We start from the raw sequence: 25,129 nt of genomic DNA, 5'->3' as shown, positions 1-25,129 counted from the left end.
CGCTGCCCCCTGTCACACACAGAGCAGGGCCATCAGGGGCTTTGGGTGCTGCCCCCTGTCACGCTGATCCCAGTGCCAGGAGGCATATTACCCTTTTACTATATAGAATAGAGGCCTGGTGCACGGGTGGGGGCTGGCTGGTTTGCCCTGAAGGGTGTCCTGGATCAGGGTGGGAGTCCCCACTGGGGTGCCTGGCCAGTCTGGCTGAGGGGCTGAGGGCCGTTTTCAGGCTGACAGGTGACTGAAGCTCCCAACTGCTCCTTTTTTTCTTCTTCTTTTCTTTTTTTTATTCTGGGCCAGCTTTAGCTCTGAGGCCTTGGCTGCTGAAAACAGGTTTCTGGCCTTTGTTTACCGTCTGTATTTGATACAATGTTGTGGTCTGGCTGGCTGAAGCCCCTCTGAGTAAAGCAGGTTTCTGGGGTTTTGTTTAGCTTCTACATTTGCAACATAGTTGCTTAGAGTTGCAGCTCAGAGGCCTGCAAGGCAGGCGGGGAACGTTGGTTTCCTCTGTCACTGAAGCAACCAAGCCTCATGTTAGTTTCAAGCTGCCTGGCTGCCGGCCGCCATCTTGGCTGACAGTTAATTTGCATATCTCGCTGATTAGCCAATGGGAAGGGTAGCGGTCGTACGCCAATTACCATGTTTCTCTTTTATTAGTGTAGACGTTTTTTTCTCACGATTCCTAGAAAGGTGTTCAGTAGATAGTAGGTGCTTAAGAGCTGCTTGACAACTGACAAGAAACCAGAGATTTGTCTGTTCATACACCGACTCACAGGAAGTCTGACTATTAGACTAATCCTCCCTGCACTGAACACATTCTCGGAACAACATTGACTTTCCATAAATTCATGTACAGCTACCACTGTATTTTCTTAAAGGGCAATTCATAAATCAGAGCAGACTAAACTGTGGGCCTAATTTCCCCATTGAAACTCATAATATTCATCTTCCCAAGCAACCATAAAACATGATTCCAAAATGACCTAGTGATTATATCTTGGGGACATTGAAAAAAGTTTAAGTAAAAATGTCTTGATTACACTGACACAATATTCTTTCATGAAGCTATGCTCTTATTAATCACTTCAGGTGAGTCAAAGTAAACATAATCAGTCAAAGCTTAAAGGAAGACAGTGAAAGAAAATTCTTAGTCCAAAACTGATTGCTCTCCCTCCCTTTCTCCTTCCCACTGTCCTCCTTTGCTCCCTCCCCGGTTCTCTCAGCAACTTTCACCCAAGAACAAGCATATGCAGTGATGACAGCTGGGAGATCTTGCATGATTTCCCTCTATTGAGTTTAACCTCATGGGGACCATTTCAAGAGGACTAGATGGTATTTTGGGTGACTCACAGTTGTGTCACGTATCTAAGATAGTGATTTTTCAACCGGTATGCCGCAGCAGGCACACTGGCTGTAAGAACTTTTAAAACATACAATACCTGACTATTTAGTCAGAGGCACTGACCTCTTTTATCTTAGATTGTCAAATAAAACAATGACAACAGCCAACACAATAGCCATCTGGTGTGAATGAATCAAAATCATACCTATCCTTTTTGTCAGGTAAGCAAAAAATATATTTTTTGGTGTGCCACAGAATTTTAGTAATTAGTTTATGTGTGCCATGAGATGAAAAAGGTTGAAAATTGCTGATCTGAGACATATTTAATATCTTCTCACCACATTTTTTTTTAAATTTAAATTCTTTATTGTTTAAAGTCTCATCACAATTTTTTAATGAATCAGGCAATATCTTCAACTAGTTTCACTCTCTTTGGTTTAACATTTAAAGGAAAGCATAGGACAAAATCTAACTTTAGACATCAGGGATGTGCAAGTTTAGACTTGGTTCCATGTAACAATGCTCAAAAATCACAAGTAGGTCTAGTGTGTAACCTGATACGTTTCAGGTCAGGATATTTACAATGCTTCTCTCTAGTGTTAGCCTGTATGTCAAGTAGAGAAATAATGAAATGCTTGGCTCCATGCTGAAAGCACCCTGAAAGTGACTTTTGGAAATGTTTCTTTGTTACACTGAAACAACAAAACAAGACTGGAAGAAAGAAAGGACGGTAACATCTGTGGGAATTCCCTTGTTTTCTTAATGCCTCATTTACTTTCTCCTACTGAGTACAGCTTTCCCAATTCTTCCCCAGGCAAAACCTTCCGAGGTGTTTGTCCTACAAGTGCTGCTCCAATTGCCAGTGTTTCTGAGATCCAGGAGTGGCAGCTCAGCGTCGGCCTATCAAGACTTCACTCTATACGCAAAGGAAGCTCAGAACCTTGACTTGCCTAAGGCCAGAGAAATGCTCCGTGGGATGATGCAAAACCAACCTTACTCCCTAGCTGGTTTGGCTCAGTGGATAGGGCGTTGGCCTTCGAACTGAAGTGTCCCAGGTTTGATTCCGGTCAAAGGCACATCCCCTAGTTTCAGGCACCATACCCAGTAGGGGGTGTGCAGGAGGCAGCTGATCAATGATTCTCTCTCATCATTGATGTTTCTATCTCTCTCCCTCTCTCTCTTTCCATTCCTCTCTGAAATCAATAAAAATATATTAAAAAACAACAACACACACACAACTTCATGGTCTGCTGTTTCTGAGCTCCATTTCTTAGCTAGTGGTATTACTAAATACCCAGTTGCCTGGACTATACAATTAAATTAATATTGATTCTTTTATCTTCAGCTACCAAGACAGATCTCAGATTCAAAGCCTTCTTTCTACTTCCAACGTGACTGCTCTGGTTTGGGTCTTTGTCTGTAAATTGGCTTAAGCAGCCTCTTACCTGGCTGTGTTTTGGCCACTCTTTTACCCATATTCCTCCTCCATCACTGTTAGAGTGATCTTGGTATTGCAATCTCTGGCCAAGTTATACCCCTCTACTTATAAGCTCATTAAAGTTCTCCTATTTACTCTCTGCCTTATAAAATCTGGGTTCCTTAATGTGACTTTTGGGGTCTTTCTTCACAAGTTGGTTCTGAACTGTCTTTTCATCCTTGTGTCTCACTACAGCTCCCCACATTGCTCCTTGCCTCCACCCAGAACGGCTGCTAGCTGTTGAATCTCAGCTCTGCTTTGCACAGTCCTATGTTCTAATAGACAGCCCATCATGTCATCCCCACAAAACCCTTAGGGCTGCTCTGACCACTGTTAGAGTTTATAGATCACTTACAGAGGTTCAGTAGCTTGTCTGTGTTCACTCACTAGTCTCCATCCTCTGGCTGTGTTACAGGATTCCAGGGCAGGAGGAATACGGAAACTGAGACAGGAAAGTTAAAGCAAGGCCAAACAGTATGGGCAACTTGCAGCCAGCTTGCAACTCACAAATCATTATCTTCCCCAGCCAAGGACACCCGAGCAAATGGTTAAAAAACCTCCCTAATGAGAGAATGCAGAAAGGGAGGGGAAAGGACAAAAAAGGGCCATTTTACCCCTAACCAGAGAAGCCCGCCGTCTCAAGGCTTGGCAAGATAAAGTTGCCAGGTGCTTCTCATGAATTCTGGCAAGGCCACAACCAAGTAGGAAAAAAGGGACCTTGAGAAATAATCTGTACTAAAATATTCAGCAGAGGAATTTCGAGACCCATAAACGGGAGGATATATGACACCTCAGACCCCCACCCAACTTGCTTTTCAGATTAGCTGAGAGCCCATTTGTGCTTTATAAGCCAGATGTATAGGTTTGCTTGCTTTGCTTTTTCAATAAAGGTGCATACTTTAATTGCTTTAATAAATTGGCTTTTCACAACGCAGTCAAGGTCTCTTGTACAAATCCATTTATATGAGAAGATAAGGATTGAGGTTGGGACAGCCCTCTCCACTGACTCAGGGGGCTGTCCCGTCCAGTAACACCTCTCTGGTGTTGGTGAGAGGTGCCTATCACAGCTAAATTGCCCTTTCCTTTTCTATCCTATGTAAAAACCTACCTTTCCTTTAAGCCCCTGGTAAAATATCATCTCCGCTTCAAAGCTGGCCTCGGCAACCTCTGGCTCTGCCAAACTCCCCTTCTTCCCCATCTAATGTTGCTTTCAGCCTCCTCTGTTTTTCCACAGAATTTTTTAAATTTGATTACAGCAATAACCACTACCAGTTTAATGTGTCTGTCACCTACTCTAAATATGAGCTATTCTTTATGTCTTGTGCATGTATGACATCCTTTATCCTGTATGTCTACCCTGGGCCTGACAAATAGCAGGTAGTATTTAATTATAGGGTTGAGTGCTAGGCTCTAAGGCAGTGGTTCTCAACCTTCCTAATGTCGCGACCCTTTAATACGGTTCCTCATGTTGTGGTGACCCCCAACCATAAAATTATTTTCGTTGCTACTTCATAACTGTAATTTTGCTACTGTTATGAATCGTAATGTAAATATCTGATATGCAGGATGTATTTTCATTGTGACAAATTGAACATAATTAAAGCATAGTGATTAACCACAAAAACAGTATGTAATTATATATGTGTTTTCCGATGGTCTTAGGCGACCCCTGTGAAAGGGTCGTTCGACCCCCAAAGGGGTCGCGACCCACAGGTTGAGAACCACTGCTCTAAGGTGTTGGAGGCTCCCAGGTGTTATGGGTTGAAAGGGTCCCTATGCAGGATAAGCGTGGGGTGACAAAGATAGGTGGGGCTCTTGTCTAAGGCCATTAAATGTACTCATCATTCAGAAGTAGAGTTGAAGTTCATTCTGATATTGTTTGTATCCATAGGGCTTCTCATGGGACCCAGAATGAGGCTACACCCATGACTGGAAACCAGGTAGACTTGATAGCTTTCAAAGAATTTTTTCATTAAAACACACAGATAAGACAGACTATAAATTTCACTCACGTAAGAGCTGCCTCCTCTTCTTCCTGAGAAGTAATGAAATAATTAAATAGAACTGACCCCTGACCTGAACCTCCCCGCCCCTCATCTCCTCACTATGCTGCATCGCTGCTTCTCATTCCCGTCTGCTATCCTGTCACCATGCTGAAGTTCACACAACAGTGCTCATCTCTAGGCCATTTTCAATTAATTTCCTGAGTAAAATTTCATGAGACACTATCAAACCTTTTGCTAAAATCAAGATATATTACATTGACTCTATTCCTTCAGTCTACTAATCAAAAAAGCAATCAACTTTGTCTGGCATGATTTGTTCTTTTAAAACCCATAATGCTTATTGCTCATAATTCCATTATCCTAGATAGTATTTTTTCCTCTTAATATGTGTTTCACTATTTTAACAGGGATTGAATTACTAGATGGTCGTTTCTAGAGTCCCTTTTTCCCTTGCTGCTTTGAAAGTCTGCTACCTAATTTGATACTATCAAAAAATGGTATTTTCTTATCCTGTTGCATCACAGAAGAATAAAAAGGGGCTTCCAGGAGTCAGTTGGTCAATGTCCCTGGTTTTTTTTTTTTTTTTTTTTTTTCACGAAGCTTTCATCACCTTCCATTATTCACTGTCTCCCAAACAGGAGCAGCTAAGACCTCCTTTGATAACTGAATCAATGATTCACAACCGTAGGCTCAGGAAGCACTTCCTAATTTCTCATCCAAGTCCCTTCAAAAGGAGGACCGTATGGTAGAGAGGGCACAGATTTGAGTTCAAATCCTGAGTGTGCCATTTACTAGCTGTGTGACTTTATTTCATTTTTAAATGGGAAGTAAATAAGAATTTTGAAATAAAAAAAATTAAAAATGTTATGTATTTTGACCTGGACAGTGTTTTCAGGGGTTAGTGTCGGCCTGTGCACACAAAGGTCAATTCCCAGTAAGGGCACCTACCTGGGTTTCGGGTTCACTCTCTGCCCCTGGTCGAGGTGCGTGCAGGAGGCAACCAGTTGATGTGTCTCTCTCACACTGATGTTTCTCTCTTTCTCCTCCTCCCTCCCTCCCTTCCTTCCTTCAACTCTCTCTGAAAAACAATGGATAAAAATATACTCAGGTGAGGATTAACAAAAATTTTTTTATTTTTTTTTAATTACAAAATAAATACATGGAAAAAAATCTAATTTCTCCAACCAAAATTCTACTTTCCAGCAGTAACTAGTTTGATATATATGCTTCCAGGATATTATCTATACCTAAATAAATATATACAAACCAAAATGAGGCCATGGTATGCATATTGTTTTACAACCTCCATTCTTTAATTTTTTTTTAGATTTTTATTTTATTTTTATTTTTTATTTCAGAGAGAGGAAACATCAATGATGAGAGAGAATCATCTATCAGCTGGAATCAAACCTACCTGGTTCATGGGTCAGTGCTCAAACACTGAGCAACACCAGATGGTGTATTCTTAATCTAACTATCAACATCTCCCATGTCTGTATCTATCTAAAATTTTTTTTCACAAAAAGTACATATTAATTTTGCAGTTAAATTTGTTTGGATAAATCCTAGGTAATTTTGCTGGTCCCTGTTAATAGATATTTAAAGTTGTTTTCAATTTTTTCTCTATTCCAAATAATACTGACAATGAACTATAATAATATTTAAACAATCAATGAAAAACAAGTGAGGGAAAGGGTGAGAACTGTGAGACCAATAGAGCTGCCCACTAAAAGCAGCCTGCTTCTCCCTCTTCCACTCCCCTGAGGGCACAGACACTGGAGGAGGCCTCATCCTTGGTCACCTTGAACAACAGAATGGCCCAGGGGAGCAACCTTCACTCACCAAGTGTGATGATCACTGTGGAATTTTCTAAATTCTCTTTGGACACTGCTTATACTCTGGGTGTCCTTGGGCAAATTCTTTACTTTCTCTGGAGCTCAGCTTATTTATAAAACAGTTATAAACTTTCTGATCATAACTACTGCCACCACTTATTGAGTATTTACTATATGCCAAATATTATGTCAAAAAGAGCTTTAGGGCATTATCTTGTTCAATTCTCACTAAATCCCTTTGAAATGCATGAGATGATTCTCATCTTTAATTGCAGTTTTAGCCTTATTATTAAATTGTAAATTATTTACATATTCTGGATACAAGTCCTTTATATGATATATGATTTGCCAATATTTTCTCCTAGTCTGTGGCTTGTTATTTCATTTTCTTAATGGTGTCTTTTAAGCACAAAAGTTTTGGATTTTGATAACGTAGAACTTACCATTTTTCATTTATTGTGATTTTAGTGTCATACCTAAGAAGTATTTTCACAACACAAGACCACAATGATTTCTTCCTTTTCCCCCACGTTTTAGCTCTCACACATAAGTCTATGATTTATGATGAATTAATTTTTGTATATGGTATGAAATAAGGGCCTATGTTTATTTATTTAATTTTGTATATGGATATCCAATTATCCAAGCACTATTTGTTGAAAAGACTACCATTGCCACATTGAATTGCCTAGGCACCCTCATCAAAAGTCAAATGATCATAAATATAAGAATTTATTTTTGGACTCTCAATTCTGTTCCATTGATATACATGCCTGCCCTTACTCCAAAATTACACCATCTCTATTACTTTGGCTGTATATTAAGTCTTAGAATCAGGTGACGCAAGTTCTCCAATTTTTGTATTTTTTCAAGATCATCTTGTTTATTCTTGGTCCTTTGCACTTTCATATAAATTTTAGGCTACAAAATATAAAGCCTTCTGGGATTTTGATATGGATTGCATTGAATTTACAGATCAATTTGGTGAGAAATGCCATCTTACACTGTTGAGTTTCCAATCCATGAAAATGCAATGTCTCCTTTTGTTTATATTATCCTTAATTTCTTTCAGCAATACTCTACAGTTTTCAATGTGCAAAGTTTACACTTCTTTTGTTAAATCTATTACTATTTTCTTCTTTTTGATGCTTTTGTTGTGTGAATTGTTTTTTTAATTTCCCTTTAGAAACTGTCTGTTGTTAAACGTAGAAATATAATTGATTTTTGTATACTGATTTTGTATTTTTTAATATTGATACATTTATTTATTTGTTCTATTAGTTTGGGGGTTTTTGTGTGAAATATCTTATATTTTCTAAATAAAGGACCATGTGTCTTGCTAAGGGAAATTTTTTTTTTCTTTTCAATCTTAATGCCTTTAATTTATCTCCTTCCTTCCTTCCTCCCTCCCATCCTTCCTCCGCCTTCTTTCCTTCCTTCTCTTTATTTTCCTTATCGCACTAGCTAGGTTTAATGTTGAACAGAAGTGATGAAAGCAGAAATCCTTGCCTTGTTCCTAGTCTTGAGGGAAAGCTTATGGGTTTTTCAAAGATACGGTTTTTTCAGGTTTCAGAAATTCCCTTCTAGTCCTAGTTCATAGAGAGATTTTTTTTTTTTATCATAAATAGATGTTGGAATTTATCAAATTCCTTTTGTGTTTCAAATAAGATGGTCACATGGTTTATGTCCTTTATCCTATTAATATGGATTACTGCATTGTTTTGTAGATGTTAAACCAACCTTGGATTTCTGGATAAATTCCAGTTGATCACAGTATCATCCTTTTCATATGCTGCTGGATTCTGTTTGCTAATGGTTTGTTAAGGATTTGTGTATCTATGTACATAAGGAATATTGGTAAGTGATTTCTTTCTTTGTGATGTCTTTTTTAGCTGTATTATCAGCAAAAAGTGAGTGGTCTTGTAGATGATCTGGGATGTTCACTCTATTTTCTTAAAGAGTACAGGAAGAATTAGTGTTATTTGTTCCTTAAATACTTGATAGAATTCACCAGCAAAGACATTTGGGTTTAAATGGTCTTTTCTTTGTGGGACAATTTCAGTTACTAAAATAAGTTAGTTACTTGTTGTTATAGGTCTGATCAAAATTTTGTATTTCTTCTCGAGTTAATTCTGGTAATTTATGTCTTTCTAAAAACTGGTCCATTTTACCTAAGTTGTCTAATTTATTGGCAAAATCATATTTGTAACATATCCTTATAATCGTTTAATTTCTTTAGGGTGAGTAGTGATATTATCTGTTTCATTCCTGATTTTGATAATTTGTTGTGTCTTCTTTCTCTTTTTCTCCATTGGTTAGTCTAATTAAAGGTTTGTCAATTTTGTTGATCTTGCCAAAGGACCAACTTTCAGTTTCATTAGCTCTCACTATTGCGTTTTCTGTTTTCTATTTCAGTGATTTCTTTAATCTTTATTTCTTTCCCTCTGCATGATTTGGGTTTCCAGTAATGTTTGTTTGCTTCTTAATATGGAAGCTTAAGATTGGATTTGAAACTTTTCTTTTTTTCTAATATAGGCATTTAAAGTTATACATTTCTCTCCAAGCATTTTTAAACTTTTGTCCCATAAGTTCTGGTATATTTTATTTTAATTTTCATGTAAACTATTCTCCAATTTCCCTTGATTTCTTCTTTTATGCATTGTTTAATTTCCTAATACTTGTGGATTTTCAAGATTTTTTGCTGTTGTTAACTCCTAATTTATCCCATTGTAGTTGAAGAACACATTTTGTATGAATTCTATTATTGAGACTTGTTTTTAGCCTACCATATGATCTATCCTGGAGAAAGTTTTCTGTGCACTTAAAATGAGTGTGCATCCTACATTCCTTGGGTAGAATGTCCTATATTTTTCAGGTAGGTCCAGTTGGTTGATAGTATTATTCAAGTCTTCTTTTCCTTAGTAATTTATTGTTTTAAATTCCATTTGTCTGATATTAAGGTGGCTACTCCCACTCTCTTATGGTTACTATTTGCATAGTATCTCCTTTTCTATCCTTCTATTTTCAACTTCTTTGAATTGATGGTGTACCTCTTGTAGAAAGCATATGGTTGATCTTGCTTTTTTTAAAATCTAGTCTGACAATCTCTGTCTTTTGATTGACTGGGCTACTTATATTAATACTAGAGGCCCAGTGCATGAATTCATACATAGGTGGGGGTCCCTCGGCCTGGCCAGTGATCGGGGCCAATGAGGGGTGGGGGCTGCCTGCCGGGGGGAGGGACCATGGGAGGTTGGCCCCAGCAGCAAGCTAACCAATGGCCGATTCTGCAAGGGATTGGGCTCCCTCCTCCCTCTTATCTGGGTCCAGGGTGCAGGTGAACCAGATTTGGGGCTGTCAGGGTCCCAGCAGCAAGGTCTGGGTCAGTGCGCGTCATAGCTACTGGTCGGTTGTAATGGTTGCATGCATGCATATATATATAGTGATTTGGTTGGGTTTACATTAGCCTTTTCTGCTATTTATTTTTTACTCTCTTATCTTTTTAAAAAAATATATTTTATTGATTTTTTTTTTTTTACAGAGAGGAAGGAAGAGGGATAGCGAGCTAGAAACATCAATGAGAGAGAAACATCAATCAGCTGCCTCCTGCACACCCCCTACTGGGGATGTACCCGCAACCAAGGTACATGCTCTTGACCAGAATTGAACCTGGGACCTTTCAGTCTGTAGGCCGACACTCTATCCACTGAGCCAAACCGGTCAGGGCCTCTCTTATCTTTTTGGTTCCTCCATTCCTACTTGACTGCCAAGTATTTTTCAGTGTAACATTGAAAAGCTTCTCTTGATTTTTTAAAAACATTTTTGGAGTTATTTTCTTGGTGGTTGCTTTATACTACATGCATCTGAACTTATCACAACCTACTTCAGATTAATACTAACTCAATTCCAGTAAAATATAGAAATTTGGCCCCAATATAGCTCCATTCCATTTCCTACCCTTTGTGCTATTATTGTCATATATATTACTTGTATATGTGTCAGCCCAACAATATAGCTTTGTAGGTGCGCATTTATGAAAGACATAATCTTATGTCTTTCAAAGATGTTAAGAAAAGAAATAAGAGAAAACATATTTATTGAGTCTTTTATATTAACCCACATATCTACTATTTCTGGTGTTCTTCAAGGTATCTCCTGGTATGGTTTCATTTCAGCCTGAAGGACTTACTTTAATATTTATTGTAAGGCAATTCTGCTAGCAACTTTGGATTCCAATTTTCTCCTCTGAAGATTGTTGTTGATCCTTTTGTTATTGCTGTTTTGTTTTGTTTCTTTCTTAAGTTAGTTTGTTTCTTTGTTTAATAACTTGGCTGAGTTGTAGCTGTGAAATCTTTTTCCTGCAGTGTGTGACTGCTAATATCTCTGTTCAGCTCCCCCCCCCCTTTTTTTTAATGTTCTTGTTTTTATTTTTTACTCTGGCTTCCTATGGGACATCTGTGTGTAGCTTAGTGATCTATTAATATTTAGACAGAGGATGCTCAAACACCTTAAACCAGTAAGATTTCTGTCTTTTTTAATCCTCACCCAAGGATATGTTTGTGTGTGTTTTTAAAGTTGATTTTAGAGAGAGGAAAGGAGAGAGGGAGAGGGAGAGAGGGAGGGAGAGAGAGAGAGACATCAATGTGAGAGAGAAACATGGATCAGTTGTCTCAGGTATGCGCCCTGCCTAGGGAGTCAAACCCGCAACCGAGGTATGTGCCCTGACTGGGAATTGAACCTGCAACCTTTTGGTGTATGGGATGATGCTTCAAAGAACTGAGCCACCCAGCCAGGGCAAGATTCTGTCTTTTGCCAATAGGTCTGTATGTGGGTAAGGGAGTGCTGATCTCTTTCATGTCTCCTGTGCAGATACACACAGTCCTAGGGTTAATGAGAAGGTTGTGGGTGGCCTGGACCCTTTCCCATCTCCATTGGGAATAAAGATAGTCTCATAGAATATGCCTGCCCTAACCATGAAAGGGACTCAAGCTAGGAAACATTGTGTTTTAGGAAGAGTTTGGTATAAAGTAAAGGACTTGGGATTCCATTTTCAAAAACTGAAATTCAAGATCCAGCTCTGCCACATCCTGGCTTTGTAGACTTGAACCGTGCACTTCTCTCTAAGCTTTCATCTGTGGGCCAAGAATTACTCCCTGCATGTCTGCTTTATACAGGAACTCAGGCCAGGTTCTTGGGACATCACAAAGAATGAGAAAGACCAATTTCCTCTGTCTAAAGGTTACCACGTAGCCTAAGTCAGGGAAGCTAACAATACTCATCTCGCTGTGTTATGGAAATCAGTTGTGATGGTGGATGGAAAAGCACTTTGCAATCTGTAGCTCCTGCCTCTTTCATTTGGGACATTGCCCAGGGCCAGCCCCTGACAGCTGACAGCTCACCGCAGGCCCTGTGCATGCGATTTCACGGCCTCCTCCGGCCACGGCCACAGAAACAGCCCTGGCGTTGCCGCAGCTTCCTTCCACACGCAGGGAAGGCTCATCCAGTTCCATCGCGTTAGGTACTCCACTTCCCTAGGCCTCTGCCAGGGTTGCCTTCAGCCCTTAATACCCACCGGAGACAAGCTCTCAGACACAACTGCTCATTTCTAGCCTCAGCTCCTGCTGCTGCTATTTCTGTTCTATTTCTGATCCACAAAGATGTTTGCTCTGTTCCCAGTGGAGGGGGTAGTCGACAGGTACCTTCACTGGATACCTTCTACAATAATTGCAAGGAATTTTTGTCGAAGGCCCAGTCAGTCATCTGAACCCTGCTTTTTCTAGAAGGGTGCCCCAAAAGCACAACACATTTTCTACAGACTTGGTCAAGATGTGCTGTACTAGTTTCCTATTGCTGCTGTAACAAATTACCAGAAAATTAGTGGCTTAAAATAACACAAATGTTTTATCTTATAGTTCTGGAGGTCAGAAGTCTAAAATGGGTTGACGGGGCTGAGTTCCTTCTAGGCAAGAGTCTATGGAGAATCTATATTCTTGCCTTTTTTTCCAGATGCTAGAAACTGCCTGCATTTCTTCCCTCATGTCCTCTTTCTCCGTCTTCAATGGCAACAGCTGTTGTGCTGCCACTGTACATGGCATGGTAACCGCCTTGATTTTAGATGTCCCCTTGACCTAGCTTTTAATCTGCAATGTCCTGCATTTGGAAGGGACTTACAGCTGTCAGTCTAATAAAGAAATGTATGATCCAAAGAATAAGTAAAATTTTAAAATAGATACAAACTAGCACATAATTAAATGACCTTTGAATCTTTCTCTCTGCTCTGCTTCCATCAGCACATCACTCCAACTCTGGCTCTCCAACTTCTCTCTTTCTTGAGCCCCAGTGGTTTCATTGGGCCCATCCAGGCAATCCAGAATAATCTCATCTGCAAAGTCCCCTTTGATATGAAAGGCAACATATGCCCAGGTTCTGAGGATCAGGACTTCTTTGGGCAGTCATCATTTCATCTGCCACACTAGCCCACAACACTGTGCTGTGAGCTCCCTTCAGGCTCCCTAGCCTCCAGGGGCTAACCTGACAAATTCATCTATGCTAATGGATACAGGAGCCCCTGTGTCTTCCTCCAGGGTGCCACACAGGTTTCTAGAGGCAATGCTTCCATCTTGATGTGTGGTCCAAAGAGTGGCCTGAACCATGGGGCTATCAGGCGTGTGTGTGTGTGTGTGTGTGTGTGTGTGTGTGTGTGTGAACCCACTCACATGTAGGTATACTAATCAATGACTGAAGAGGCTACTTTATGAGGGCCAAGTCAACGAGCCAAGAAATCCCAAGGGTAGAATTGGTGGTGAATGGTAAGTTTCTAAGGAGGACATACTAGCCAGACCTTCATCACTCCAGTTGCCTATGAACACCCCAAAGGATCAAGGGTCAGAGCATGAAACTGAGAGCCAATTAATCAGCCAACTGCAGCCTCCAGTGACTGTGGACATAAAGGGGGCTGTGTCCAGAGAGAAACTCCCCATTCCAAGCTGCACTTCAGCTCAAAATGTGGCCCAGGTTCCAGCTATGCCTGGAATAGAGTCTACTTGAGAGGTGTTCAGGGATTCTTTTAAGAATATTGCAAACCCTTGGTGTGGGGGAAGGAATTGAAGGAAGGATGTAAACTGCTGGTAATTAATCTAGACTCCTCTTAACCTGCCTGACATAACTTCCTGAAGGGTTTGAGACTCCACAGCCCCCAGGTACAGGGAGAGAGACACACAGGATCCACATGCCAACCTACATACAGGGGAAGAAAAATCAGCATGTAATTAAATAGTGGTCCCCAAAATATATGTTCAACTCCAAATCCCTGGTACCTGTGAAGCTGACCTTATTAGAAACAGAGCCTTTGAAGATGTAATTAAGGGTCTTCAAATGAGGTTATGCTGGATTTAAGACGGGCCCTAAATCTGGTGACATGTGTCCCTGTAAGAGACAGATTTGAAACAGAGACACAGAGGAGAACGCCATGTAAAGATGGAGGCAGAAATTGGAGTGATGCATCTACAAGTCAAGGAACACCACAGATGACCTGCAATCACCAGAAGCCAGAAAGGAGGCATGGAATGGGTTCTCCTGCAGAGCATCCGGAAGGTACCAACCCTTCCAACACCTTGATTTTTGGACTGCTGGCTTCCGGAACTGGGAGAGAACAAATTTCTGTTGTTTTAAGCCACCCACCTTATATCAATTTGTTACAGCAGCTACAAGAATCTAACACACGACGGTATAACAGGAGTGGCCCAGAAGGCTTATTTTGGCACTGTGGTGCCCTCGTCATCTATGGCAGCATTGCTAGCATTCCAGAACTCTAGGAAGATGTTTCTCAACCTTTTGAAAATGAAGTCATCTTGGTAAACAGAAGAATCTCAGTAGCAGAGTTCCACCCAGGTCCTCCACCAAAAACAAAACACCCTTGAGAATCAGTGCCCTAAAGGAAGTTGAGTTGATATAGGAAGAGTCAGCCCCTCCTAGCTGAGTCTACTCCCATCCTTCTTGTGTAAGCATATGAGTGAGGGCTTGGGGAGGGGCTTTGAAGAGGGGCTACAAATCCATTTTCCACTTTCAAGGTAGGTTCATGAAAGAGATCAAAATCTTGTCTTTCTGGAGAAGGAAAATATGTTCCTTTGACTACATTCCAAGACACCGGAAGTAGCAGAAATCAAATATGCCCCTAGGACTTCTTGAAAAGTCATAGAATGCCTCAACCTGATAATTCCTCAGACTTTATTAATTCATAATATTGTGTTCCATCAAGAGCATCACTTTTTATTATCTTGCTGCTCTGAATTGAATACCCCTTATTATTCTCATCTACAGGGGCCATAAATTAAAATTATGTAGAATTTATAATCTTACAGTTCATTATCTATGATTGGTATTCTCTCACTGCTTTTTTCTGGCCCTTCTATATCCCCTGACAAGAAATATGGCAATGGAGTCTAAATACCATCTAACCAATAAATGTTGAGCTAAAAAAAACGTTAGTAACTATACTAGCCTAAAGGGCACCCATCACTCCTCCTTATCTCCACTACCAGCATACCTTTCTGCCAAAAAGACAGAGAAAGTGAGATCCTAAAGAGTTGGGAGTTAGAACTGGAATGTAGGTCCTTGTTTTGCCATTGTGCAGATTGGGCATGTCACTCGTCACCTTTATCTCCTTCTCTGAAGGTCAAGGCACACTATGATATACACCAGCCTGCTTCGTGAGGAACAGCCCTGCTTCAAGGAACAGGTAGTGATGTAATTAGTTGACTCAATAAGGAATGTGCGGCCCATTACTGAAAGCTCTGAATGCCTCTCAGTGACATTCCAGAAGTGGCCCTATGACCTGGGAGGCAGGTCCCTTGTTTCTAAGACTGATCAAGGATGTGTGAGTATAGACTCCCCTGTTAGACCCCAGGAAAAATACACACATGTTTCTAACAGTGGTGAGATCTCTACAAGTTATGCTTGGATATGTTTGTTCACTAAAGATTTTGATGAAATAGACTGGTGTAGCCAAAGTGGCATTTGTCATGGCTATTCACATCATTGTCTTTAGTGATGTGACATACTACCATGTCTGAAAGAGCAATGATTTTTCAGAGAGATAGAAGTTGGCAAAAATCACTAAAAGAAAATGAATATTCCTATCTTGATTGATTTATCTAATTGGAAAAGGTCACATTCAGTACATGCCCTGGTTCTTGGGATCCAGTTTTATAAAAACATAAAGGCACTGATAGATTTCCACATTGATAAATGACTGTCCTTCCCTCCACTCCTTCCTCCTTTCTTTTTTCTCACAGTGCTCAGTGTAATATGAAGATGTCAGAGATCACAAGATAGAGGCTGGAGGAGGAGAAATAGGCAGAGTGGCAATGCATAAACTATTGGCATTGTTTTAAAAATTGTTTAAAAATTTTAAAAGCACCGGATTTCAAAGTTATAAAATCTGACTCCACAACGTTTTGTACAATGGATACTTACCTCTCTCTCCTGATCTCACTGAATTGTGATCATAATTCAATAAAAACCCTACAGTAATGAAAAATGCAGGTACTGCCAGGACTACTTCTGGAGCTGGGAATGGGGACCCAGAGATATCCCTAGTGGAGGCTGAATGGGAATAAGTCTGAAAAGGGGACTTACATCAAAAGTACAACATATATAACTATGCCTCAGAATCATCGGAGACACTTATAAAAACATAAATTTTCCAGAGTTCCATGGAAATTGAATCTGCAATGAAATACTGTTTTTCATCTACCACATGAACAAAAATGACAGTCTGACAATACCAGACACTGGTGAGGGTGTACAGTCCTAGGAAAGAATACTAACACATCACTATTGGGGGGGGGGGGTAATAGCTTGGTGCCACCACTTTGGAAAATAGATTAGCATTACTCATTAGAATGGAAGATGCACTCCATGACCCAGCAATCCCATTTCTAGATCTACGCTCTAGGAAAAGTCTTAGACATGCTCATGCATGAAGGCATACAAAAATGCTTACATTAGTGCTGCTGGCAATAGTAAAAACCTGGAAACAATCCAAATGTCTAATGAGAGTAGAAGAGATAAATTGTGAGATTTTCATGCCATGGATTAAAAACTAAATGAACCACAGTAACAAGCATCAAAATGGACAAACCACAAAATGACAGTATTATGCCATTTATATAACAGTTTGCAAACCTGGTCCATATGTTGTTTGGGCCTATATACATAAGTGGTAAGGCCATAAACAAAAGCAAACTTATAATGAACACAAAATACAGGGTAGTGTTTACCTCTGAGAAAGGAATATATTTACAAATATTTTTTAAAATGTATTGATTTGAGAGAGAGATTGATTTGTTGGCCTACTTATAGGAAGAGGATTTTTATCTAGGTGGGGGATAGATTGTAAAGGGATGGACAACATTCACATTCTTACACTTGGTGGGGAGAACACAAGTGTTGATTTTATTGTAATCTTTAATCCATGCATATATTTCATATCTACATTTTTGCACATGCTAAATTTCATAATAAAAATTTAAAAACACACAGATTTCTAAACTCCATCTCAGATCTACTGAATCATAGTCTTGGCTATGGGGTCTGTGCAGTATTTTGTATAACTTTTCCAGAATATTTGGATGCACTATCAGGTTAAGAGCCACTCACCTACATACAAACACACACCCACTACAATACACATCAATATCCAGGTGAAAGCAACTTAACATATAAATCAAGGTCAGGCAATTTCAAGAGGCATAAAAAAAAGAAAAGGTTAGCCCGGGAGAGTGTGCAGGAAAAAATGGTCTCTCCCTGCAGGGTTCCAGGCTGATGAGGAAGCCTAAGAGCATTGGTTACCTTTGTGCCACCTCCAAGGACTCCCTAGAGCTTACCTGAGCCCTGTCCCTTAGATTCCGAGTAAGATAATCACCCCCAGAAATGGGCCCAGTGAAGGTTCTTGCCATAACCTTTGCTACAAAGAGGAAACACAATGTGGCAGAAGTGTCTATGTCTAAGACCCACCACAACAGGCATCTAGACCTGGACCCACATGTACACGCCGTGTGATCTTCAGCAAGTCACTTGCTCTCTCTGAGCCCAGCTTTCTCACTTCCTTATCTCCCTCATAAAACTGGAATCCAGTGAGACAGTGTGGGTGAAAAGGCTTTGCAACTGAAAGTACCATGTCAGTTATTATTTCTTCCCAAAAGCCAAATACATAGGCTGTCAATTCTGAGTCAGCAGTTATCTGGGTCCAAGGAATTAGGAGCTCTAAAATTTGCCATAGAGACACCTGAAGGCAGGAGTAGGGCTTAGTGCCTCTACATCTTTCTCTGAAATCGCAGCAAATATTTAACAAGCACCCATTCCTTCTCCAGCGCCTCCCTTTTCCAGTCCATGATAATTCAGAAGGGGATGTGCATAAACAGCTCTGGACTACCAGAAGCACCTTGAATGCTAATACGTAGCCTGAATATTCATTAATAGCTTTGAAACTAACATTTAACCCAGTTACACAATACCTTCCAAATTAGGATTGCGAGATTTAGCAAATAAAAGTGCAGGGCACTGAATTAAATTTACAGTTTTTAGTATAATTAGAATAATTTTAAAGTATAAATATGTCCCAAGTATTGCATGAGATATATGAAAAATAATTTGTTCCTCAAGTTTAACTGGGTGGCTTGTTTTTATCTGGCAACCCTGTTCCAAATGGACAAACAGGTCAGCACTTTCTCCTACATCTGACATTGGGAAATCTGCATGAAAGAGAGTCATGAAATCCTGTTTCCATTCCTTGGTAAGAGAGTAAATAAAGGGTTGGACTGATCTTAAAATTGTACTTGCATTCCCCCCCCTCCTTGCATGGCTCAAGAAGACATGGAGAGGCACAGATATTAAAAGCAGGTTTCAAAGGAAATAGAATAGAGCAGGGATGGGGATGCTTTAACTTTTCAAACAGGAATTGACATTTCAGCCATCCTGGCCCACCCAGAACACTTGGCAGTGGCCTCTGCCCTTACCTCTGGGCATCTCCTTGGAATGCTCTGCCTCGGGTCCGTCCAGCAGGTCCATCTGGGAGGCCTCCTCCGAGGGGACACGGCGCCAGGACCAGCTCTGGTTCCCGAGGTCGTGCAGTGGAGGGGAGTACTCCAGCTCACAGGGGAAGTCAAAGCTGCACTCCAGCCCTGCAATGACAGTGACAGCCAATGGTCAGTGGGGCAAACTGTTTCCCAAACATGACCATCCAGCCCTAGAGGCTTACTCCTGCATTCCAGGAAGTTGGTCTTTGTCACACACGCATCTTCACCCTATCCCCAGGTGGTAAGTTGTCAACTTCACAAGTGGCAGACTCCATGTTGGTGAAAAGGGGGCTAAGAGAGAAAAAGGTGTTCTTTGTTTGACTCAGATTATGGGAGGTGTCCTCAGAGATGGCAGGAAAACTAACAGGTGGGACCCTGAGAAGCTCAGCATCCTAGGAGGTTACCTGGTGACATGGAGAGGACTGAGGTCAAGTGGGAAGCACCTGACTTTGCAATCAGATAGGTCTGGATCTAAGCCTAGCACTACCACTGACCAGCTGGTTATTCCAGGAAATAAAATTAACATCTCTGGCCTCAAATTTCCATACCTATACATGGGGGATGATAATATCTACTTTGGAAGTTATCTGTAAGAACTAGTGGATATTGCATTACCTATGTACATGAGCCTTGCCCATCACGGAGGCCCAGGAAAAATCCTAGTCAGGTCCTGCCCTATCTGAGAAGAGAAAGCCAAAGGGAATGTAAGTCTCACTCACAGCCTTTTCTGCCAGCTCTGTTGTCCACCCTTCAATCCCTCTCCAGAAAAGAGGGCCAAGGCTATGCCAGCTAATCCAGGTTATTCTCTCTTGAGGTGGGAATGGGGTCGGTCACTGGGTGAGGAGAAAGAAGGAAGAGGGATGTTTTATGATCTTTTTCTGGGCTTCTTTGGGGGATCATCATCCTTGTGCCCAAATCATTCCATTTTTGCTCTACTTTTAGAATACACTCACCTTGTCTTTCCCTTCCTTACTCATTGTGCATTACCTAAAAAAGATGAAGTGCCTTTAACCAGGTAGGCTCTCTAAGCTAGCTGATGCATCAGTAGAACATGTACCAAAATGCAAAATATTCACCCACCTTTTACTTCATCATCTCCCCTTGGCATGGGGATATGAAGAAAGAAATAATGTGATACAAAGAATGAACCTCTGGATTAGAAATTTGGGGAAATTTGGTGGTGTCCAGGCTTGGCCAGCCTCTTCTCATGTATGGAACTTTATGCCCTCAACTGTAAAACAAGGGGTATAGACAAGATGACTGTAGTCTAGCTCGGCCGCTGACTTGCTGGTTACCTTGAATAAGCCACTTACCCTCACTGGGCCTCAAGTTCCTCAGAAGGAGACCTAGACTAGCTGCTTTCTAAAGTCCATATTGATGTGACTTTTTAAAGGGTCCAAATCCTGGCTCTCAGAGGGTTATAACTAATTGGATAAATAAATCTGGGATGGTGCTAATGGGTGCAAAGTCCCAGTTATCACTGTGTGTTTTAATAGCTGATTCTGGGCTATTGCTATCTTGTTCTCCAAGGAGAGTCTGCTGTTGAGAATTTCAGAATGCAGAGAAGTGGGGCCGATTCTAGTGCAGGCAGCGGGTCACTAGATTTCCATACCCTTAGGTAGCTGGCCCTGTCCTGGAGGGGAGTAAATGAATCCCATTGACACGGGCCCAACTAGGGGGAGAGGAAAAAAATCCTTCAATTACACTCCTATTAAGCACCTTTCTTCTTCTCAGCCAGTAGGGATTTATGTGCCAGCTGCTCTCCAGGAGCTGCCATTCTTCTGGTTCTAAGGTTAATACCACTCGCCCTTTCACGATTCAGGCAGTTCACCTTTATAATGGCAAAACTGAACAGGCCGAGCTAGCCTTGTCTGAGTTGACATGACACTTGCTGCCTACATATTTCATCAGCCTCGAAGACTTTCTACCTGCCTCTGGGGCTGAGCTGCTGCTATGAATTGGTATCCATGAATTGTAGACTGCTTTCATCTTCAAGACTTTCTCGCCAGGTTTTGATAGCAGAATGCAAGGAGAAAACTGATCCAACATTTTGTACTCTGTGACACAGAAATGATCCTCATAATGAAAGGTATAGCCACTCAATGTGGCCCTTCTGGGAAGGTTCAAAAAGACCCAGCCACGTCAGGAAATGATCAAGTCAGAAGGTGGGAGAGAAAGTTACTGACCATCCCCAAACCACATGGACAATTATTCTACCTTTCTCAAAGCTTCAGTTTCTGTGGCCCATCCTCTCTCTTATTTTTTTCTCCAATTAAAGTCACCCAATTTCTATCTGGGACAGAGGTGTGACATGCATTCTTAGGCACTGCCTGGCAAACGTGCAATCTGTCTAATAATTGGCTGTGTTTGGAGCAAACCCTGCCTAGTGAAACAGGCGAGGCAGGCTCTCCACTTACCACATGGGTTCATTTTGAAATTGTTGCTCCAAGGCAGCCTCACTTTAGCTGTCAAAGCTGTACTCTTTGGCTTTAAATAGAAGTGGAGCTAACATTACTGCTCATTTGGGTTGAAATTAAATTGGGCCTTCCTACATTCTGATTTAATTTCTCATAAAACATAAGGATGGGTTTCCTTTTCCTGAGCTAGCCTCAGTGCCTTTTGTACACTAATACCTGGGATGTGTCTTTTCTAAAAAAAACACCAGGTTAAGTCTCATTTTCCATGGGTCTTTTCTGAGGTTCTAGGCCAGTGATGGCGAACCTATGACACGCGTGTTAGAGGTGACAAGCGAACTCATTTTTTTTTGTTGAATTTTCTTTGTTAAATGGCATTTAAATATATACAATAAATATCAAAAACATAAATCTTTGTTTTACTATGGTTGCAAATATCAAAAAACTTCTATATGTGACACAGCACCAGAGTTAAGTTAGGGTTTTTCAAAATGCTGACACGCCGAGCTCAAAAGGTTCGCCATCAATGTTCTAGACCTACAGTGCTTCTTCAATCTCTCTCCTTAACCCTCCTCTAACTCAGTCCTTGTGGGATAGGGGGGTCTATTCTACAAATGGAAGTCAAAGGGATTAAGAGCTCAGTGAAATGTTTAGCCTTAAGTAGCCCAATGGTAGAGGAAGGTCCCCACCCAAGGGAAGGGTTGGAAAATAACAGTCACTGGCTCTCTGCCAGAGACTATGCTAGTAGGTATTGTCTTATGTTACTATATTTAATCTGCAGAAGAACAATGAGAATGTCCTGTCTCTACAGAGGAGAAAACTGAGGCTCAGAAAGATGATTCTACTTGCTCAAAGATCAAAGGACTTTCCTGAGGCAGAACCAGAATGTGACCCAGGGCTGGATAATGAAGACCCAGGCGTGTTTCATCACACCTCCACAGCTTCAAAATCTCAACCCACTTCAAGCAGCAGCAGTGGAGATGATGAAGAGCTTGATGACGGATCAGACATGTGGGATAAAAGAAAAGCTGAAAAAAAGAATGACTCAAGAAAGATCTCCATCCACTATTATATTTTGGTTATTGGACCCAAATCTGCAACCTCTTCAGATCTGCAAAGTCTCCTCCACCCTAAGGGGACAGATAATTATTTCCTCTGTGTTGGACCCATTTTTCAAAGTGACTGTGATCTTCAGAAGAACCCAGAGATTTCGATCCTACTTTATGTACCTGTTAGGAACCAGGGGAATCTAACCATTGAAAAACACAATGAGAAAAAGACATGCTTTCCAGAACTTGCCAATCACATAGTTGAAATCACAACTACCCACCTTTTAGCCTCTCCCATCATGAAAGAAAAATAAGGTAATGGAATCTCCTGGAAACAGTTCGCCTGCTGAGAGTCAAGTGCTGTGAAGGGAAAGGTCTTGGCAGGGCAGTGAGGATGTTCTGGGGTCGGGCCTGCAAACAGCAGCTAAGGGACCTCAGGAGGTCTATTTCCCTCTCTATGTCTCATTTTATGCATCTGAAAAATGAAAGGAATCGAGCATACACTCTCTACGGTGCCCTCCATCTGAGAAGGTCATTTATTTTAAAGGGCTCATTCTGGGCCAACACAACCAATCCTATAGACTGTCAGTCAGTCACGTTCACTCTGTCTCCCTCTAAACCAGCGGTTCTCTACCTGTGGGTCGCGACCCCTTTGGCGGTCGAACGACCCTTTCACAGGGGTCGCCTAAGACCATCCTGCATATCAGATATTCACATGATGATTCACAACAGTAGCAACATTACAGTGATGAAGTAGCAATGAAAATAATTTTATGGAACTGTATTTAAAGGGCCAGAAGGTTGAGAACCACTGCTCTAAACGAAGGCTTGTTGTCTTCCCTAGAAGCAGATTCCATGGAAGGAGGCTGAATGTGCATCATACTCAATAAGGACTCAGGTTATCTCAAAATTCACTTTCAAAGAATTAGGAAGGAAAGTTCAGATAAATTTTGCAGATGACTGTTCCAGGTGAGTGCGTGTGTGCGTGCGTGCATGTATGTGTGTGTGTGTGTGTGTGTGTGTGTGTGTGTGTGTGTTCATGCATTTTTATCAGTTTGTACCTATATTCTGAACTGTTCCATTAGCAGTTAGCTTCAAGACATTGCCCTAATATAAAAGGCAATCATTCAGAAGACAACTATGGTAACTGATCAGAAAACCCTGTGGTGACCCTGCCCGGAGAGATGCCTAGTTCTCTTACCAAATTCCCTTGGCTGTAAGGAAGTTGGCAATGACCGCCCACCCTGGCACTGAGTCTGAGGGTGGAAACCTAGCCTCTCGATATGTGTGAGACTATCAAAGTTGTCATGCCCAAGGCCTATGCCTAGCTACACAGACAGAGATGGGGCCTTCCCAGTCTGAGCCACATAAAGAAGAGTGCATGTGAGTTCCAGGCATAGTCCATAACACCATGGAAGGATAGTAGGGCAATATGGTGTACTTTGGACACTTAGATCTTCCCTTTGGTGGGCTCTGGAAACAGTTCTCCTTTGTTTCCAGACTGACCTCAGGCTCAAAAAAATCCCTTGAGTCAAGGCCTTTTGTGTCTTCTTGATCTTAACCCTGGAAACCCAGAGACCTCCCACTAGTTTCTTCATTCACTTTAGTCAATTTCAATTAAGGGACAAGCAACCTCCTTTCATTTTTAAGACACTCATTCAAAGGCTGACCAGTTTTCAGATGACCACAGGGTGGCAGGGGCCTTAAGAGCAACTGCCCCGGGCAGTCACAGGAATCCACTGGTTAATGTCACACAGACTCAACCCATAACAAGGTTTGGAAGCAAATGTTACAGAGCAAAAACCAGCAATGAAAACAGAAGAACACCTGTTTCTCAATCCCATAGGTACTTCACCCTTTTTCATTTCCTCTCTTACTACAAGTGTTTCAGAAGTCAAGCTTGGGATCAGACTTAAGTTCTTGACTCTGGTGTGTGTTTATAGAAGAGTCCCAAGCCCCAAGGGGAGGACCTCCATGAAGGTCGTGGAAAGTATTTTCATAACTGGTAGCATTCCTGAGGGCTTTCTGGGTCAGATGCTCTGTTAGGAATCCTTCATTATTACCTTATTTAATCCCTATGAATTAGGCAGGAACCTTATCTCTATGTAACAGAGGAAGATACTGGGGTTTAGAGAAGTGAAGCCACATGTGAGGTTACCAAGATAGGAAGTGATTGAGTAGACTATCACTGACCTGCTTCCTCCCTGGGACACCTGAAGCCTTGATGTCAGTATCTATAAACAGGGAATTACAACAAAATGGTAACAGAAATAGCTCCCCTCATTCAGAGCCACAGACACCAATAGGGGCTGAGACCTGCAATGAGGCAGGACAGGAACTGAACCCATGGAGGGATAGGCAGGGCCCAGCTGGAGGCAGGACAGAAGCCAGGGCATCTGAGCTGTCCTGAAAGGACCTGATACCACTTTTTAAAGTTGAATGTAGAACACCCTAGTGAGGAATGAATCAGAGTACACATTTCCCAGATGCAAGTCTTCATCCCAGTGGGTATGTGACTCAGAAAGCCATGGCTACATGTATAGTAAGGCCCTGGGCTCGAAGTTCCCATCTAGGTTTCCTGATATCTTCCAGATATCGGCTCTGTTTCTTGGGTAAGGCTAGGGGTCTCAGTAGAGGGAACTGAGGGTGGGGTATGCAAGGTTTCTATGGCCATCAGGGGCCCAAGGGAGAGTTTATCCAACTGGATACTTGGCCATGGGAACTGCATCTGAAAAAAAAGAATTATCAGGTTTGCTGCTAGTTTAAAATATGGCAACATGACTGTGATTTTGTCTTGGGGTTATTTTCCTTTCTCTAGTTACCTTGACCTGATGTTTAATAGCCATGACGCAGATAGCCTTGATGTTGGGCCTGCCACTCCTCACTGGTAAAATGGTGGTCTCTATGGTACCACTCAGCCCTACAATCT

At 41.4% G+C, this 25,129-nt stretch overlaps 1 protein-coding gene across 1 annotated transcript in view; it reads right to left on the bottom strand.

The window, feature by feature from the left end:
• The window catches only part of ALK (ALK receptor tyrosine kinase), a 577,143-nt gene that overhangs the window by 377,463 nt on the left and 174,551 nt on the right, over positions 1-25,129 (bottom strand). Inside the window, exon 3 of the mRNA XM_059660239.1 lies at positions 18,678-18,842. Coding sequence (XP_059516222.1) covers positions 18,678-18,842 — 165 coding nt within the window. The remainder of the gene's footprint in view (positions 1-18,677; positions 18,843-25,129) is intronic.

This window comes from Myotis daubentonii, chromosome 12, assembly GCF_963259705.1.
Source record: "Myotis daubentonii chromosome 12, mMyoDau2.1, whole genome shotgun sequence".
Lineage (NCBI taxonomy): Eukaryota > Metazoa > Chordata > Mammalia > Chiroptera > Vespertilionidae > Myotis > Myotis daubentonii.
This window is presented reverse-complemented; position numbering and strand designations above follow the sequence as displayed.